Below are 20,099 nucleotides of genomic sequence, written 5' to 3'. Positions count from 1 at the left end.
GGTACGGTAAGCTGACTACAAACCAGTACTGCCGCCTAGCGGTCAAACATGTAATAACATCCAATCATAACATCCCCCTTTTTCTAAGGTAAAATGCATTAACATGAATCATCACATTAGCTGTGTCAGTTATTTTAACCATTTCTCATTCAGCATAACCCTGCAACACATAAGCAGTATAAACAGTTTATATCAGATTGCATAACTCATATCTAAGCCAACACTAGACCATTTAGAACACATTCACAACATCAATCAATATACATTTTGTTCAACATCTTTAACATGCATATTGAATTTTCTTTGTTTATAAGTTCAGTCTATCAGGCTTTCTGATTTCTCTTGTGGACCTTCTTAACTCAGGTTCGCTTGGAGTAGGTGTGTGAGAGTCAGTGTTACAGTCCATAGCAGGTGTGGGGATTACCTGAGATTCACCACAGGTTACACTGAGCTCACCAACAGTCCCTTGAGGAGTCTTTAATAGACTGCGACGACTGCTTCTGAGAATTTGTCCATCATCAGTTTTCACCGTGTACGATCGTGGAGCAACTTCTTGCAGGACAGTTGCTTTTGTACTCCATCCATCAGCATCCTCAATCCTGACTGTGTTGTTGGTAGTCAGTGGAGGGAGATGCTTGGTTGTTCTGTCATATCAGTAAATTAGTAAACAATCACTGCTGCTGCAGGATTAAAATGAAATTTCCATCGATATTAATCAGAACTCTTCCTGAGTTACAACATTAGTGGTCTGTTTAAAAATGAATATCAACTTGTTTTCTTTGCATTATTTGAGGTCTGGAAACACTGCATCTTTTCTGTTATTTTGACCAGTTTTAATTTTTGGGAGAAATTGTTATCAGTAGTTTATAGAATGAAACACAAACATTCATTTTACTCGAACACTATTGTTTCCCATACGTAGACCAATGTGTGGCGCAGCGCCACGCTTCTTCTTTTTTCTAAATTGTTTCGTTAATTCATCTCCGCGTCTTTGTCTCTCAGAGCGCGCGCGTGCGAGAGAGACAAACGCGTGCCATGCATGCCAGTGGTGCACGGTAAAAACGAAACTGATCAACCAGCAGTGTTTCCTAGTAGTCTGTGTCAGACTGTAAAAATGTCTGTGTGTGTTGAGTCGGGTTTTTTTTCTTTTTTTGAGAAGATAGGGGTGTGGGAGGGGCGTGCAAATAGCTGCAGTCAACACGACTTGTTTTAACATGTGTCTGTGTGTGTGTTTTCTCACAGTCAGACTCACTGAAGTCCGATATGAGTGTTAATGTGGAGGAAGAGGAAGATGGAGCAGAGTCTGTGTCTTTGTCTTTGAAGAGTAACTGGTCCAAAAATCGTCCTCCAGACCTCGGTCCTGAACCTGGACCCTCAGAGTCACAGTAAGAGAGCTGCTACAAACCTGTGAATGTCCAAACTGTCTCTGGGTCAGAGTTCAGGGTGTTGACCTGCTGCAGTCAACATCACTGGAACAGGAAATTACATGAGTTTTAACAGTTTCACATCTTCAGTAGGAGCCAATGAGGTTATTTTTAACATGGTAGAACATAAATACAGATATTGAAATAATAACATATAGTTAAATGGAAAATTGAACTATAATACTATATTATCCCATGTTTGAGTAAAGAGCTGTTTACACTGCATTGAACACGCTATGTTCAAGTCAGCAAGCATGATAATATTTACTGCAACAGATCTGAGAACTAAACCTAACAACACCAATGTTAGTTTGTCAAAGCAGTGATGACTTACAGATGAAATAAACATCCACAAAATGAACAGAATATGTGCATTCCTCAATTTTGTTTTTGATTTGGAAAACATGTTTGCGTTTGCAGAGGTGAGAACCACAGGCTGAGAGCAGAGTCTCCGGGATCCATCTGTCTGTCTATGAAGAGCGACCGGTCCTATGGATATTATATTAACTTCAGTCCTGAACCTGGACCCTCAGAGTCACAGTAAGAGACGGTTTCTACTGAAAACTGAGCTGAAGATGATTCAGTCATTAGACTCATGTTAAGGAAACAGACACAGAAACTCTGTACATGCACGCACACACGCTAACACACTCTTCATCAGTTAATCAGAGAACAGATATAGATAAGTGACAGTGACACGTGTGTGACACAGAAATGTCTTGACAGGAGGAAGAGGAGTGGTGTCTCTGTGGACCAGCAGCTGTCCTGCTGTGGTCTCTGTCAGGACGTCCTGAAGGATCCAGTCTCCTCCAGCTATGGACACTGGTTCTGCAGACAGTGCTTCACCTCAGACTGGGACCGGTCTGGTTCTTCAGGACCCCCCTCCTGTCCCCAGTGTGGACAAATAACCAGAAGTAGAGGTGAGCTGCAGACAGCCAATCAGAGCAGCTGTGTACAAAGTGAGTTTGAACATCTGTCTGCTGATGTGGTCATTAGTGAAACCAGGACCTGTTGTTTTCTCCAGAGTCATTGTCCCGTCCCACAGCACTGACATTTAAGATGATGATCAACACCACAACAATCAAACCTTCTCTTTGTTGTAGTTTTTCTGTAGCTGATGAAAATAATCAGATCAAACTGTCATATTCTCTGTCTTCAGTCTAACTCTGTCTCTTCTCTCTCAGCAGATCGTGGTCTGCAGGAGGTTTTAGATCAACATAAGATCAGTCTGAGGAGCAGATGTGAACGAGTGATTGAAGGAACTAATGAAACAGGAAGTGGAACCCTCCTCAACAGCGTCTACACTGAGCTCTACATCACAGAGGGACAGAGTGAAGAGGTTAATACCCAACATGAGGTGAGACAGCTGGAGACAACGTCCAAGAAGAAGACCCTCCATGACACTACAATCAAGTGCAACGACATCTTTAAAGACTTAACTGTCCAGGACGTCTCTACGGTCTCACCTGTCCAACAGAGAGAGGACGTCTCTACGGTCTCACCTGTCCAACAGAGAGAGGACGTCTCTACGGTCTCACCTGTCCAACAGAGAGAGGACGTCTCTACGGTCTCACCTGTCCAACGGAGAGAGGACGTCTCTACGGTCTCACCTGTCCAACAGAGAGAGGACGTCTCTAAAGTCTCACCTGTCCAACGGAGAGAGGACGTCTCTACGGTCTCACCTGTCCAACGGAGAGAGGACGTCTCTAAAGTCTCACCTGTCCAACGGAGAGAGGACGTCTCTACGGTCTCACCTGTCCAACAGAGAGAGGACGTCTCTACGGTCTCACCTGTCCAACAGAGAGTGGACGTCTCTACGGTCTCACCTGTCCAACAGAGAGAGGACGTCTCTACGGTCTCACCTGTCCAACGGAGAGAGGACGTCTCTACGGTCTCACCTGTCCAACGGAGAGAGGACGTCTCTAAAGTCTCACCTGTCCAACGGAGAGAGGACGTCTCTACGGTCTCACCTGTCCAACGGAGAGAGGACGTCTCTACGGTCTCACCTGTCCAACAGAGAGAGGACGTCTCTACGGTCTCACCTGTCCAACAGAGAGAGGACGTCTCTACGGTCTCACCTGTCCAACAGAGAGAGGACGTCTCTACGGTCTCACCTGTGCAACAGAGAGAGGACGTCTCTACGGTCTCACCTGTGCAACAGAGAGAGGGCGTCTCTAAAGTCTCACCTGTCCAACAGGGAGAGCACGTCTCTACGGTCTCACCTGTCCAACAGAGACCCATCAGAGTGGTTCTGACCAAAGGCGTCGCTGGCGTTGGAAAAACCTTCTCAGTGCAGAAGTTCACTCTGGACTGGGCCGAGGGCTTGGAGAACCAAGATGTCAGTCTGCTGGTTCTGCTTTCATTCAGGGAGCTGAACCTGATCAGAGATCAGCGGTTGAGTCTTCTCAGACTGCTCCATGTTTTCCATCCAACATTACAGAAGGTCACAGCAGAGCAGCTGGCTGTCTGTAAACTTCTCTTCATCTTTGACGGCCTGGATGAAAGCCGACTGTCACTGGACTTCAACAACAGGGAGGTTGTGTCTGACGTCACACAGACGTCATCAGTCAACGTGCTGCTGACAAACCTCATCCAGGGGAATCTGCTTCCCTCGGCTCTGGTCTGGATCACCTCCAGACCTGCAGCAGCCAATCAGATCCCTCCTACATGTGTCGACAGGGTAACAGAGGTCCAAGGCTTCACTGACGCCCAGATAAAGGAGTACTTCAGGAGGAGGTCCAGTGATGAAGATCTGTCCAGAAGAATCATCTCACACATCAAGACGTCCAGGACCCTCCACATCATGTGTCAAGTCCCGGTCTTCTGCTGGATCAGTGCTACAGTTCTGGAGCACATGTTGACCACAGACCAGAGAGGAGAGCTGCCCAAGACCACGACTGACCTGTTCTCACACTTCCTGCTGGTCCAGACAAAGAGGAAGAAGAACAAGTACAGTGAGGGACATGAGACGAGTCCACAGGAGCTGATGGAGGCCGACAGGGAAGTTCTTCTGAAGCTGGGGAGGCTGGCGTTTGAACAGCTGGAGAAAGGAAACATCATGTTCTACCAAGAAGACGTGGAGCAGTGTGGTCTGGATGTCACAGAGGCCTTGGTGAACTCAGGACTCTGTACTGAGATCTTCAAAAGAGAGAGTGTGATCTTCCAGAAAACAGTCTACTGCTTTGTTCACCAGAGTGTTCAGGAGTTTCTGGCTGCAGTCTACATGTTCCACTGTTTCACCAACAGGAACACAAAGGTCCTCAGTGAGTTCTTGGAAAGAAAAATTGAAAATTTTGGCAGTATTTTGTTTTCAAAGGAAGATGATGAATATCCATATGACTATGAAGATTCACGTGAAGATTCATATGCATATCTCAATGCCTATGCATATGCCTTCGCATATTCATCTTCACATTCATTTGCACATGCATGTGCACATGCATATGCATATGAAGATGAAGACGATGATGATGATGATGATGATGATGATGATGATGATGATGATGATGATGATGATGATGATGAAGAAGAAGAAGATGGTGACAAAGGTTCAACCTCAGGTTTCTTCATGGAAAGAGTTAAAAGGAACAAAAAGCTCCAAAAGAAGTTCCAAGGAAAACAACGTATTCCTTTATCTCTGGATGTCTTTCTGAAGAAAGCCATGGAGAAATCCCTCAACAGTAGAAACGGTCACCTGGACCTGTTTGTTCGCTTCCTTCATGGCTTCTCTCTGGAGTTCAACCAGAAGCTGTTTGGGGGTCTGCTGGGTCAGACAGACATCAGTCCACAAACCATCCAGAGAGTCATCAACAACCTGAAGGAGATGAACAGTGATAAAAACTCTCCTGACAGAAGCATCAACATCTTCCACTGTCTGACGGAGATGAAGGACCAGTCAGTTCATGAGGAGATCCAACAGTTCCTGAAGTCAGAGAACCAATCAAAGGAGAAACTCTCTGAGATCCAGTGCTCAGCTCTGGCCTACATGCTGCAGATGTCAGAGAAGGTTCTTGATGAGTTGAACCTGAGGAATTTCAACACATCAGATCAAGGACGACTGAGACTGATCCCAGCTGTGAGGAACTGCAGGAAGGCTCGGTGAGTCCAGACATGATCATGCTTTCAGCATTCACACTATTGTTATTCTGTTCGGCCATTTCCTTCCGCCTTTTTACGGACTTCTTCTAGTCCTTCATACTTTGTGCTATTTCAACAATTCATATATCAAAACGTGCAGCTTTTTCTGGACTTCATCGGATGTATTCAAATTTTTCATACTTTTTATACTTTTTCAAATATTTAACTTTTTCTTATTTTTTTTCCCCCATAGAGAATGCATTAGAACAGTCTTCAAACTCTTCAAATCTTCTTACTTCTTTCAGCCACTAAAGCATCACCATACTTTCTGCTAGAGACTTCATTCAAATTCTAAGCTGTAGACAAACGTTTTAAGTGTTCCTCTATGACTCAGCTTATTGATATCTTCAACAGTTTCTGATATTTGGCAGTTTTAAAATCATTAAGTTTTTTGACAAAATCCAGCTTTATAATGGGTGTGTGTTGCGTCTAACGAGCAGAGCTAGAGTGGTGACATTGTCAGCCAGAGTGGAGAGAGGCAAAAAAACATTCTAGAGTTTATCTGGCTAAACTGTCAGCACGGCCACAAATTAAACTCAAAAATGCAAAGAGACTTAAATAATAATTTAAAATATTTTTCAAATGCAGCCAGGGAGCTCTCTGTTCTCATTCAGCCCAATGCATTTTTTTCACAGCAGCAGGAGAAGGAGCTCAACTTTGTAACTTGCTGTTAAGTGCTTTTTAATTCGTTTTAAAGCAGAAGTAAGTGATATATTTGTGTTAATATAAGTCTTAAATAGTTATATCTTCCGACAGCAATCACTTACATAGAGTGTTTGGACTGAAACACGGGTCTCTCAGTCCCTCTGCTCTGCTCTGAGCCGAAGAGAAAACATTTATCGTATCCTACAGTTTTTATCCAATGAGGAGAGAGAACGGCATGCAGGGCTGTGTGTGCAGCCAAGGGACGCCGTGAATGTGGCGACGTAGGGACGAGGACTGTTATGGTGCGTTCAAGGAAACTCGTATTTTTCCGACCGTGAAGTGGTACCAGTTCGATCTGGTACGAGTTCACCGGTCGGAAGTTACGAGTGGCCGTTATAGTGACTTTCACCGGTAAAACAGGTCGGAAAAACACGAGTGGGTTGCCTGAAACGCTACAAAGTCGTAAGTTGTGACTTGAAGCTGTAATTTACGATTTCAAAAGCCTGCCTGGAACGCAGCATTAGCGAAAACGACCGGACCACTTACTTCTGCTTTAATTCACCAAAAAATAGTCACAGGTCACAAAAAAGTCCTCTTCTTACTTGGTGTGGCTAATTTCTGCACTTTCCTTACTTTCCTTTCCTTTCCTTTTTTTAAGCAGAAGCCAGTGATCCTCTTATTAAAGGTACTGTCTCTGTAGCCTAGTGGTTAGCTTGCTAGGCTGAAGATCTGAAGGTTGCTGGTTCAAATCTTGCCTCAACAACAATTATAGTGAATTATTTTCCCAGTCGTCCTCTGTTGACTTCTGATAACTTGCTTCATGTTGAAACTGCTGCTCTCAGCCTGAAATTCACAGAAATTTTAATTCTAAGTCATTCAAGCTTGACTCTCAAGCTTTCTTGGTGTTGACGCAGTGTGTTTCCAACAGGTGCAGCTTTGGGCTCATTAACTTCAGAGTGAGACAGAGTGCAGCTCATCAACAGACAACAGTCTTGCAACTGTGTGTACACTGTGGCCTAGAGGCAAAGTGAAAGTCTACTGACCATGAGGTTGTGGGTTCGATTCCTACCTCGGTCAAACATTTGCGTGGTGATCAGTCACTGCTTGCACTATTTGCTAATTCTGCAACAGCGTTCAGCTGCTTTCAGCATTCACACGCATTTCCATCAGGAAATGCTACTTTATCTAGTTTTTAGTTGTGACCAGACCTGGACAAAAGCAAAATTACAAACTAAGGAAAAGTGGCTGAAAAGAATAGTACACAAACAACTTAAAGGGGGAGGGGGCTTACTAGTCTTCCAATATATTATTGTCTTCCAATAATTTGGGCAGAGGACTATCACTCTGTGACATTTCTTCCCCCCTCTCCCTCTGCGTTGTACATACCTGGTACACGTGACAAATAGATCATTTTATCTTCCACTTGCTTAACTGTTCACATTTTGACCAGGTATTATAGTTAAGCAGCCTGGACCCTATTGTGTTCCTAGGAATTCTTCTTCTTCTCTAAGCAGCCCGGACCCTAAAGAAGTATTCCTGTATATTCCTAGGAATTATTCTTTCTTCTTCCGAGGAAATCATACTTCCCATGGGCGAAAACTCACCAAACTTTGCACAAAGGTCCAGTCCCATGCCACATTTACTCAACTCCAAATAAGCGTTTAAATTTTAAAACTTTAAAAATTCCTACCAAACCAACGGTACAGTTTTGAAACTTCACCACAATGTAGCCCCAATACTGCTGAAACTTTGCTGCTGACGTCCATCACAGTTTTTCATTTTCAGACTGTCCTCCACAAAACTTGTTTCTCGGATTTTTGATTTATCAAAAATTGAGTCTACAGTGCATGAAAACGTTTGACTGTAAACATATACCATCCAATTCTTGCTAAATACATTTTCAATCTTCCTGAAAAAAATTGACAATATTTTGGAGTTATGGTTGATGAAGTTTGGCAAATATCATAATTTTATCTCGAAAACTGAATTTTCTAGAACATTATGAATTCTGCTCTCATGGGAACAACTGCGGTCAATGTAAGACTGACATTTTTAAACATTAAATTTTCTCTTATGAAGCAAAACACTTATTATTAAAAACAAATCACCAACATTTCCATGCTGTCAAGATGCAATTTATGTATTAACAGATTTTTGTTTAGAAACACAATTTGTGACATTTTGACCATTTTTGAAATCTGCCATGACAAATGCTGCCTGGCTTTGACCCCCTGAGTCTATTTGAGAAGTCACATACCAAGTTTCACTTCTAGACAATTAGCTCAGTGAGTTAGAAGCTGGTTCTTGGTGTCAGAGGATGTGGGTTCAAGACCCAAGGTGAGAGTTGATGATAACACTTTTTTCCCCATTAATTCATCCACTCATGCAAAAATACTCTGGTAAAAATAGAAGTACTGATTCAACTCCTTTACTCAAGTAGTAAGAAAGTACAGGCTCTGAAATGAACTTAAATGTAAAAGGGGGCTTCTTTGCTCTGGGCCCCCCAGACTCTAGGACCGGCCCTGCTACTCATAACGTTTTTTTCAGTCAGGAGTTTTCATATTCCTGCTCTGTCTGCACATTGTTGGACTTTCCTTCAGTAGAGGATTTTGATGAGCAGACACCAAGTAGCTACAGCATCTTACTGGGAGTGACACTGAGTCACACACCTAAGGGAAAAAAGATCGTTATAGCGACTATCCTGCCCTCTTGTAGTCACTCTGCATGGGAGTGGGAGACTGTTTTTGACGCGCTCAATAAACACTGTCCAATGCGCTGGTCCAGGTTGGGTGAGGTTCCCGTTTAATAAACAAAAAGGTTACAACAAAATATGACTTAAATAATGCAAAAGAAACTAATAAAGTGCTGTGGCTGGAAAACAAAGGAGTGAGCCTGGCGAGCGGTAAAAACCGCATGATCCTCCACCCCATGCGTCACCTGACTTCCTGCCCCGTGCTGATAAAGAAAACTCTATACTGCCACCCGTGGAGACCTGACGAAAACCCCAAAAGACAGACAAATAAACGTGTGTGGCTCCTATAATCGTTTTCTATCGCTTATTTGCGCGATCTATAGCCTATGTCAATAAGGTTGAAACAAGTAACGAGCCTGTTTTGACAGCGTAAGGAGCATTTTGTTTAATTTTGGAATCCAGCCGCGGGATTCGGTCCGTGGTCCGCCGGTGTCGAGAGCGACCGGGCTCTCTCTCACTCACGCACAAAATAGACCAGACGCCGAAACGATTGCTGCACGGCGCGAGCCGGCTGCGGAGGATCGCGACACTTCGCGTTGCGGTGTCTCACACACACACACACACCCACATACTGGTCGAAATCCGTTGTTGCGACGGAGAACTTTAATCCCAGCAAATGCCGCTATTGGGCTTAATCGTGATGCAGCTGTCTATGCTGCCAGTCACACACACGCAGACAGAGAGAGAGGGAGAGAGACGCTCGCTCCCTCTCCTGCATGCTTTACATGATCCATAGGCTATTACACACATGCAATTGTGACACAGGCAGCCTTATTTTACTGTCTGCATGCGTGGATGCGGCAGGGAAACCCTGCTGTATGTATCCACAAGTTTCTGAACGTCATCTATGGTCAAAACCGGCTTACGTTTTTGACGTCCAGGAAAAGGTGGATAATCCGATCGTATCGGTGATTTTAACCTTTGATTGGATTTCCCGATCGATCGTTTTTTTATCATATCGGCCCGATCTGATCAGTTGCCGATCGATCGACACCATCTCTATACAAAATAGATAGAATAGAATCTTACCTCAAAAACTGACTTTTCTTTTTACAGTGGTTTCAAATCTGCCAGCACAACAGTGAATGGCTTAGTCAATTTGTGAAGCCACCACAGTGTAGCGCCTATGTCACACAAACATAATGCTAAAGCTAATGTGTAACAGTAAAATACAACAATAGGCTAGTGATCAGAAGGCTGACGTAAGACTAAAGGAGGGAGCAGACAGAGACTGAAGTTGCTGGTTAATGATACCATGTATTTTTTTAGCAAAATAGTGCAATGAAAAACCCACAACAATAAAAGTGCTATTATATACAGTGAACCGACAGATCTGCTAAAAACAGACAATTAATTAAGGTAAGTTAACTTTCTTTCAATCATTTGCATATGCACATTCAGATAATCGAGATTCAGAATCAGATTCATAAACAGATATCAAAGTCAGCAATAAAGAAAAAAAACCCAAATGCTTGGTTCGTTATGAACACAAAAAGATGATCCCAGCTGCCCCCCCACAGTTCATGTAAACCCACGTCTGGGTTGGGGAATTGAGTCCAGGGGAAATGAGTGGGAAAGTGTGTGGGGGAAGGTGTGTGTGTGTGGTGGGCAGGGGCTGAGCGAGTGGGGTGAGAGTCTTTTTACTGGGCTACAAAGAGCCCCCTACCAGCCTGGCAGGAGGGATGCGACTCATTCGACAATCTGTCAGTCCGTGGCTCCTTTAGCTCGCCATCTATAAGACCCTGGTCAAGAGAACAGGACCAAAGTTCCTTACATCATTCACCATGGTTTATCAATACATTCATCCATACAGTGTGCACATAATTCAACAAAGTACTAATTGCACTATAGTTAATATTCTCAAAGTCATGATTTACCAAATAGAAATAGAAATAGAAAAAAAAATAGCATCTGTATCAATCATACATCATAACCAGCAGTTAGAACATTTAGCAACATGATTCATTATCAATACTAACAGACATGATACATCATCAATACTCTTTAAACCCATTACAGCAATATACTTTACATTCATTCTCAAAAGAACCCTTGGCTTCTCATTACAAAGACCCAGGCCTGTTTGCTATACAGCGCTAGCCACCTTCATTAAAGTGAAAGGCGGCCGCGGCTAATGCTAGCGGCTAATGCTAATGCTAGCGGCTACAAACAATTTGACTCACCGGTCGTCCACTGCGTACTACGTTCGGCCGTCGCGGTCTCGGCGCGGCAGTTGCAACACAGTAAGGGGCTCCTACAAGTCTACACACATTATTTAACCCTCTGGTGCATAGTGGTCACTACAGTGGACGGCTGTTTGAAAGTCATTCCATCCTAAATGCAAAGGTTTATATGGTTAAATTGCCTATCAGCCCATAGAGGGCTCTCTGCTGCACCACTCCATTGAGGTTAATTCAGTGGTCAGTCGTTGTAACTGCAAGTAAATTTTATCTGGATCCAAGATGGCCGCCAGACAGCCACCTAGGTTGGCGGCTCCTGGCATATCCTGTCCAAGGGGGCAGTTGTCGGTCTGAGAAGTGAAGCTCACTTCCGCGTTCAAAAAACTGCAATCCCCCCGGCTTCCTCTGGGGGCTGGTGTCAGAAGGGAGCATTCCCCATAGACCCCCATGTTAAAATCGCCGACTTTATGTCCTCAATAAACATGTTAAAAGCCTGGTACCATTACGTTTTTTGGTCTCAATCGATAGTTTCTACCCCCGCACACACTCTGAGGAGGGTGAATTTTTTTTAAACTCTACCGTTTTACTGTTATTAGGTTAAAAGTTCTGGCCAATTAGGGCGCGGAAACGTTGAGTGACAGGTCTGGAGACCGCTGCTACGAGGCCAGTGGGCGGGTTCTCGGCCGGCTAACGGCTGCACCGCTCCAAATATGGCAAGTCAAATCCAACATGGCGCAGTTCAAACCCCCGTAGTAGCGGCACAAAACAGACTCCCCCAAACCAATGGGTGACGTCACGGACGCTACGTCCATTCTTTTTACAGTCTATGATCCTGTCAAACGTCTTTTCCAGAAGAACCCTAGATATAAAAAAAAATGATGATATACAGTAACATCTAAGTAATATAATTATTATTTTATTTTTGAAAAATGTATTTCAAATAAGTAGTAAATTATAATTAACCATGTGTCCACTGAAGTGGACGTCATGCATCAAGTCCAACACAAGTCATGTAATTGCTTTACCTTTTCTTGTGACTGTTCTGGTTGTAAATTATGTTATAAATATAAAAATACATTCCTTTGCTCGATTTATAGGCTACTCATTTAAAAATATACACTTCTGTGCAGATTAACTGTAATTTGTAGGGCCAGATAGCAGAGGTAGGATGAGAGAGCTGTGGAAGATGTGCACTGTTAACCTGGCCACACTCAAGACCAAATACATCTGCATGCAATGCTGTGTGCCAGTGTGCCCTGGATGCTTTGCCACCTCTCATAAAGCATAGGTTTGATGAACTGAGCATATTACTGAGGATTATTTCAAAAGACGTGTTTGGAGATGAAGAGACAGATATTTCAGTTCTTGTTGCCGAAAACATATTAATTCTAGTATAATGGCATGGTAATACCAGTCCTGCATCCTTAAAGAAGTATGGTAACTAATGATAATAATGTCCTTCTTGTTGGGGATGTTTTGAAACAAAGAATTGTCTTAGGTGTAAGCTTCAGAGTTGTGAGAGTCGTTTGTCCTCTTATTCAGGCCTATACACAATAGACCTATTTAACGTTGTATAACGTTGTATACAACGTTAAAATGTGTAAAAAAAAATATGTAAAAATGTTTAGCAAAGCATAAAATTAAATTATAGTTAGGGGTGGGCGATATGACGATATTAGATCGTGAAGTGATCAGAGCGTGTAGACGATCTGCCAAAGTGCAGAGATCGTAGGATAGGGCACATTCTATGATGATGCACCGACGCACCAGACGTATTACGTCGTCAACCTGAATGACCAATCATAGCGAATTACAGGCAGTGACACGCTTTCTTACCCGCCTCCTTGTTTGTGTGTGTAGCGGTAGCAGCATGGAGAACCATGGCTGAAAGCCAAACGGAGGGGTTAGTCGCTCTTTTTTCTTTTAAAAACAGCGTTTCACTATCTCTCATCTCTGTCAGTCAGACTCTCCACCTGCCGCCTCTCTCACGTGCGTGCCCGCGCACCGCACGTACACACACAGACACACACACTGCTGGAGCATGGATAGGTCGCGCTTGGCCGCTAATAAACAGTAAATGCGCTACAGTAGTATATCGCGCTAATTGTACAGTGTTCAAATTACGGCGACCCCCCCCCCCCCCCCCCAAACAAACAGTAATGTCTGTAATGTGTAATTGATATTTTACTTTCATGTTTATTGAAAGCTACCTTTTATGTTGCAAGATTGCACTTTATCAGAGTGTTGTTGTTTATCTTTTAGTATGAACGTTGTTTGCAAATGTTGGCAAAACTGCAACTATTTAGATTAAAATCTGTTCAGAAAGGTTATTTGGCCTAAACTGTCTGCTTTTCTTTTTTCGATTTAAGATCGTGATAAAATCGAAATCGTGACTTTATTTTAAAAAAAATCATGATATGATATTTTTGCCATATCGCCCACCCCTAATTATAGTTAATGAATTAACCATAAATTCATGCATCAGAGGGCGTTGCTCATGATTAAAAATAAACAAGCGAAACATAGTTTGAACCAAACTGTAGCTCGTCTCTCATGCAGCTTCCCCGCTGCTCTCTCTCTGAGACTGAACCATAGACTGTAAAAAGAATGGACGTAGCGTCCGTGACGTCACCCATTGGTTTTGGGGAGTCGTTTTTGTGACTCAAATATGGCGGCCTGAACAGCGCCATGTTGGATTGGCCGGCCGAGAACCCGACCACTGGCCTCGAAGCAGCTGTCCACGGAGCTGCTCGGACCTGTCACTCAACGTTTCCGCGCCCTAATTGGCCAGAGTTTTAACCTAATAACAGTAAAACTGTAGAGTTAAAAAAAAATCTCCCCCCCTCAGAGTGTGTGCGGGGGTAGAAACTATCGATTGAGACGAAAAAACGTTCTGACACCAGGCTTTGATCATGTTTATTGAGGATGTAAAGTCAGCGATTTTAACATGGGCGTCTATGGAGAATGCTGCTTTCTGACACCAGCCCCCAGAGGAAGCCCAGGGGATTGCAGTTTTTTGAACGCGGAAGTGACTTCACTTCTCAGACCGACAACTGCCCCCTTGGACTGAACTGCAGCGGCTCAATACTAAAACTTGGTTGGTCGCGCCGACCCACGTGACCCCGTGATGTCACCGCCAACTTCAACGATGATTGGCCCAGGTGAACCAGGTGACCATCCCGCGAGATTTGGGCATAATACCGCGAGAGTTGAGAAGTAGATACCCCGTGAGTGAGGGATTTGTCACCCCGGTTACAACAGCACTGTCACTTGTCAATTAGCTCGATAGACAACGGTCTTTGGTTCTAGAAGTTGTGGGTTCAATCCTCAACTGGTGCAAAATGAACATTATAAGGTCAACTGGCTTGTCTTCCTATTCTCCTGTTTGTTGCTCAGAATTTGCCTAAATTTTCCAAAAGATAGCCCGGACCCGACCCATCGCTGCACAGCAGCTATAATTTTATTTTGACTTTTCTATTCCAACCAGAAACTGATTGAAGCAGCTGCTTTCTAGTTTTTCTTGAAGTTGTGTCGATGTCCAAATCGCCACCAAACATTTAGGGCGTATTCACAACAGGAAAGTCCGATAGTTCACTTGGTTTGGTGCGGACTTAAATTTTTTTTACTTGGTGCGGTTTTTTAGTCACATTGCATTTTTTCACAAGCGGATCAACTTTATAAAGAAAAGCACGTGTGTCCCACAGTCGCTCAATCATTGGATAAAAATTATCAGCGGGATCTTATACGAAAAGTACACAATGGAGGTCATGAATGCGTTTCTTGCTGCCCTTTCAATTTAGTAGTATTTCCAGTTGCACCTGTCCTGTGCTTATTCATCACGTGGAGGCTATGTGGCCGTTAAGCAGCCGTCCCCGTGAAGGATGGTCAGACAACAAACACACAGACGTCTGCGTCTGAAGGATGGTGCGCTAAAAAAAAGAAAAAAAGGATGGCACAGCAAAAAACATAATCATTCTCTGAGGATGCCACATTGCCGATCGGCATAAGCCTAGTCACATTTATTTCTGTTAACGGTTATTAATCGGATAACGACTTTCTGTTATCAGTTAAAAAAATATTAAGAATGCGCATCCTTATCGGCGACGGGTGCGTCCTCTCCAGCATCTGATAAATGTTTTCCACTGACCAGATATCAAGGAGGCAGCGTGTCTATCTGTGCTCCATGTTGACCCACGGCTCATTGTTGATCATTTCCACATTTTCTGACAACAACGGAAGCCTGTTGAATCCAAAAAGGCGCTTGGATTTTGCATTTGGTTCGGGAAAGGTTCGTTTGGGACTCTGGTGCGGACCAAACAAGTGAACCGAGTCCCAGCTGCAGAGGTGGTCTCGGTTCACTTGTTTGATCTGCACCAGAGTCCAGTAGTTTGTATTCACACCTCCCCAAAAAGTCCGCACCAGAGGAAAAGTCAATTTCAAGCGGACCAAACGAGCCTGGTGTGAATACGCCCTTAGTTACCTCAGCTTACCACTGCAAATTCCTTTTCTGCATGTTGTCAGTCACGGCCTTCTCCCTGTTCCTGCTCGTCTTCACAGCCTAGAATATGACACGTCCATCATTGATGTCACACTTTGCAAGGAAAAAACTATTATTTTTTGGTTTTCGGTCTGAACACACCACCCATGTTTCATGTCAAACTCAGAAAGAGAAGATGAGCTGAACCTCAGATGTTCATCACATCCTGTCATCAAATACATCAATTGTGTTTTTCTTACAGTCTAAAGCTGATTTTATTCTGACAAGTTTTATTTTCTCTCTTCACAGTCTTGTTCTTAGTCAACTCTCAGAGAGCCACTGTGAAGTTGTGGCCTCAGCTCTGAAGTCCAGCCCCTCCCACCTGACAGAACTGGACCTGAGCTACAACGACCTGGATGATTCATCAGTGAAGGCTCTGTGTGCTGGACTGGAGAGTCCAAACTGTCGACTGGAGACTCTGAAGTGAGTTCACTGACTTGACCTGTTGGAGTTTGTCTCCACTTTGTCCTCACAGGTGGAGCTGGTAGAGAAGAGTCACTACGTCTGTGTTGAAGCAGCAGCATGTTCTCAGTAAGGGATAATGTATAGTTCGGAGTTTGTTATGGAGAAATAAACCCTGACAGGTTGTATGGAATCCCGACGCGAATCGGAGGGGTTTCCTAACAACCGACCAACTATACATTATCCCGCTTAGAACACGGCCTACAACTAAATCATTCAATAATGTAACAAAATAATGATTAAAAGAGATTTTATTCATGTAAAATTAGCCTGTTCTACATAAACCAAACCTGCTGATCAGAGCCTCTGACCCGGTGTCAGCTCTCCTCTCGTCTCGGTGGCACCGCGACTCCGCGACACGAATGCACCCCATAAACAGTTAATCTCTTGTTTACGACAGATACGACTACACACAATACACACACCGTAACACGTGTATGGTAATCCATCGATCCACTGATTGATTATCAAAGGCTTCAAATGCACGACCGGGAGGAGGCTCAGCAAAATAGCGGACGTGACCAGTCCAGATTCGCTAAATGATGCAATTATAAATTGATGAAAGTCATATTTTGATCAACATTATGTTTCAAATGAATTATATCAGTCGTAAACCGTGTAATAAGCGGGATCATGTATAGTTGGTCGGTTGTTAGACCGTGTGTAAGCTGGTAATGTTTGGATTCACTGATTGATGAGTGATTGCTCCTCCAGTTGGCCGTTGCTATAGAGTCCCTAGCAACGCCCCCCCCCCCGAGGTGGTCTATCGAGAAATAAACACCGCAGAATATTGGTGATTGACCAATCAGAATCAAGTATTCAAGAGAGACGTGTTCTAATGAATAATAACTAGCTGTTCTCTCTTTGTGACTGTTTTGCTTTTTTAAAGCATTTTATTTATAGCTTTTTTTCAGGTTACAGAACAATGAACATTTAGCAGCAAATCAGCCACACCCAGCCACCCCTCACAAGCAGAGGAAAATTAATTAAGATGCACACTCACACATAGATATACCCTTAATAAAAACATCTGCATCTCATATACTCACGCACACACACTCACATGTATATGTATGTAGGCTATGCCCACAGGGAGTAGGGAGTAAGGGGCTCTGTCCAAGTAAACTGTGGATTGGAACACATGTATGCCCACAAACACACTCACAAACAGAAAAAAACTGTCACTGTCACTGTCAAACAATCACAGGATCAGGGTCTACATTGACACCACGTATTTGAGCTTCAAAAACATCTGTCCAGAAGCTGTTCAGAGCCCTGCACAACCAAAACATGTGACCCACCATAGCTGGATTGTGGCTGAATCTTTGGCATTCAGGATTAGTATGTGACGGTTTTAACCTGCTTCCTGTTGTTTCAGCATTTTGAAGAAGTTTGAGCAGGTTAAATCTGTGAAGTCAGTCAGCAGGTTTTTCTGTCTCTGAGCGTCATCAGCTGCTTCATATGTTTGTTGTCATGGCAACAGAGTTCAGCCTCAAATGTTTGTTCATTTTCTGTTCTTTGTTGTTGTTCAACTTGTTCTTTCTGAAGCTTCTTCTTCTGCTCTGAACAAATCATAGATATACTGACTAGATGTTGCGTTTCCAGGCAGCTCTATTGAGTGGAATATGTCAACGTCGCCAACTTGGTACGGGGGAAGCCATGTCTACTTCCTGCATTAGTCAACAGAGGCAGAGGTCTATCAACCATTAAAATCGCCATAACTCACTGAATATTACATACTCAGTCACACCCATTTGCATAAATACACTGAAATTTGTTCTACAAGGGTCTGACAGGGTCTGACTGCTTGTCAGACGTATATGTCTATGGTCAGAAAACCCGTACCAAGATGGCGGCGCTATTGATGTACACTGAGAAGCAGAAGGTGGCATCTAGTCAGTATGTGAACAGATTATGAAACACTGAACTGAACTTTGTCCTCAACTCACTGCTTTTATTCTTTATTCAGATTAGAGAACTGCAAGTTGTCAAAGATCAGCTGTTCTTCTCTGGTCTCAGCTCTGAAGTCCAACCCCTCCCACCTGAGACGCCTGAGACACCTGGTCCTGAGCTACAACAACAACCTGCAGGATTCAGCAATGAAGGATCTGAGTGGTTTTCTGGAGAGTCCAGACTGTAGACTGGAAACTCTGGGGTCAGACTCTGTTTTATTTCTGTGTTCAGATGAATGTGATGTGAAAGTTGTGTTGACACTGAGCTGCAGACATGAGGCTGATATTATACTGATCCACACTGAGGGTCGTCATGGTGACGTCTGTTTCCTTCTTCGCTGTCAGCTGCAGCCACTGATGCTTTCTACACATCGTGATGCGCCAAAACTGAATAAATACCACACATAGCAACACAAAACTGCTTTACTCGTGCACACAGAAATAGTAATGTTCAATCATTTCAGATTTGTCTAAACGGTGATAGTGGCGTGAAACATTTTGAAACTTTAAAAACTTTATTTTTAAACTCAGCCGGAAACAGCCGTGACATTGCAGGGTGTTCCGATTGGAGTTATATCCTTTAAAGGTTGAATATGTAGAATCTTTATTAAAAGCTATATTTAAAAAAAAATAATACATCCACTGGGCGTTTTGAGGGGTACAGAATGAAAGTATTGCTTTTCCATAAAACATTTTTTTTTAGTCTGAATTAATATTTTTAAAACATTTTGACGGGCTTGACAGTGACTTTCTGTCAACGTTCTGTTTACATTCGCACCTGCCCGTAGCCGACACGTGGCTCAATTCTCCGTTGTTTTCCTGCCTCCTCACGGTCGTATGTGTTTGTTTCCAACCAAGCCTTTTTAATAATAAATCGGTGGATCAATGGATTATCATATACAGTACATGTTAGGATGGATGTATTTGTGTAGTCTTATCTGTCCTAAACACGTTTACTGTCGCGGACTCCTGGTGCAACCGAGCTCTTTTTTTTTTTTTTTTTTTTTTCAACTTGACGAGAGCAGTGACAGCGGAGGCTCTGAGCGCAGGTTTGGTTTCAGCAGCGGTGTGGAAGGCAGAGAGCCTCCACTCTCCCTGTAACAAGCTGCAAGTCATTTATTATGCTGTTAATGACGGTAAAAATGAAACATAAGATAAATATCCTGCATAGTTCTCCTCCTGTCTGTCCTCTGATCAGAGCGGAGTCCCTAGCAACGGCCCGTTTTACCTAGCAACAGTCTGGCAATCGACTGCTGGAATTCTTTTTCTGTTGTTGTTCTGGTAATTCTACATAGTCAACCTATGAATAGTGTTGCACCGATACCATTTTTTGGCCCCCGATACCGATTCCGATACCCGGCTGTGCAGTATCGGCCGATACCGATACCGATACCGTACCGATACCACACAGTTTGGGAAAAAAAATATATAAGAGCTTTTTTTCTTCTAATACTATAATCCAGTAGAACTTTTTTATTGCCTACCTGGTAAAAATGTTTAAGTACCACGTTATTTAACCTTTAAATAATGTTGAGGGTCCAATGTAACCCATTTTTACATTTAGGAACAGTAAAAACACCCCAAACATTTTTCCTCTGACTTGACCAACACAATAGATTTGATACATGAAATGGTCTTTCCTGCCACTACACTATGATGATTACTGTATATACCAGGGGTGGAAAGTAACGAGTTACATTTACTCAAGTTACTGTAATTAAGTAGCTTTTTTGTGTACTTGTACTTTTTTGAGTAATTTTTAAAATCAGTACTTTTACTTTTACTTGAGTACATATTGTTGGAAGAAATTTACTTAGTTACATTTTAAATAGCTTCCGTTACAAAGTAAAAAAAGTGTCAAAAGTAGCTACGCCGCTGCCGCCTCTCTCTCTCTCTCTGTCCCTTCACAGACGCACACAGCAGCAGGTAGCTACACCTCTCTCCCCCCTCACCGCTACGTGAGTTTGTGCATAACAGGGCTCGTCGCTATGTTGTCGTCTTAATATTAGC

The 20,099-nt window shown here is 43.2% G+C and overlaps 2 protein-coding genes across 2 annotated transcripts in view; both read left to right on the top strand.

The window, feature by feature from the left end:
• Positions 1-1,257: 1,257 nt before the first annotated feature.
• The window catches only part of LOC310998628 (uncharacterized protein), a gene marked incomplete at its 3' end in the record, with an annotated part of 98,412 nt that continues 79,570 nt past the window's right edge, over positions 1,258-20,099 (top strand). Inside the window, exons 1-2 of the mRNA XM_083988775.1 lie at positions 1,258-1,385; positions 1,845-1,964. Of these exons, the coding sequence (XP_083844901.1) occupies positions 1,264-1,385; positions 1,845-1,964 (242 nt within the window). The 5' untranslated portion in view covers positions 1,258-1,263. The remainder of the gene's footprint in view (positions 1,386-1,844; positions 1,965-20,099) is intronic.
• The window catches only part of LOC310998551 (uncharacterized protein), a gene marked incomplete at both ends in the record, with an annotated part of 28,042 nt that continues 12,935 nt past the window's right edge, over positions 4,993-20,099 (top strand). The window contains 2 exons of the mRNA XM_083988660.1: positions 4,993-5,522; positions 15,925-16,098. Coding sequence (XP_083844786.1) covers positions 4,993-5,522; positions 15,925-16,098 — 704 coding nt within the window. The remainder of the gene's footprint in view (positions 5,523-15,924; positions 16,099-20,099) is intronic.

Source organism: Trachurus trachurus (assembly GCF_905171665.1).
Source record: "Trachurus trachurus genome assembly, chromosome: 15".
NCBI lineage: Eukaryota > Metazoa > Chordata > Actinopteri > Carangiformes > Carangidae > Trachurus > Trachurus trachurus.
This window is presented reverse-complemented; position numbering and strand designations above follow the sequence as displayed.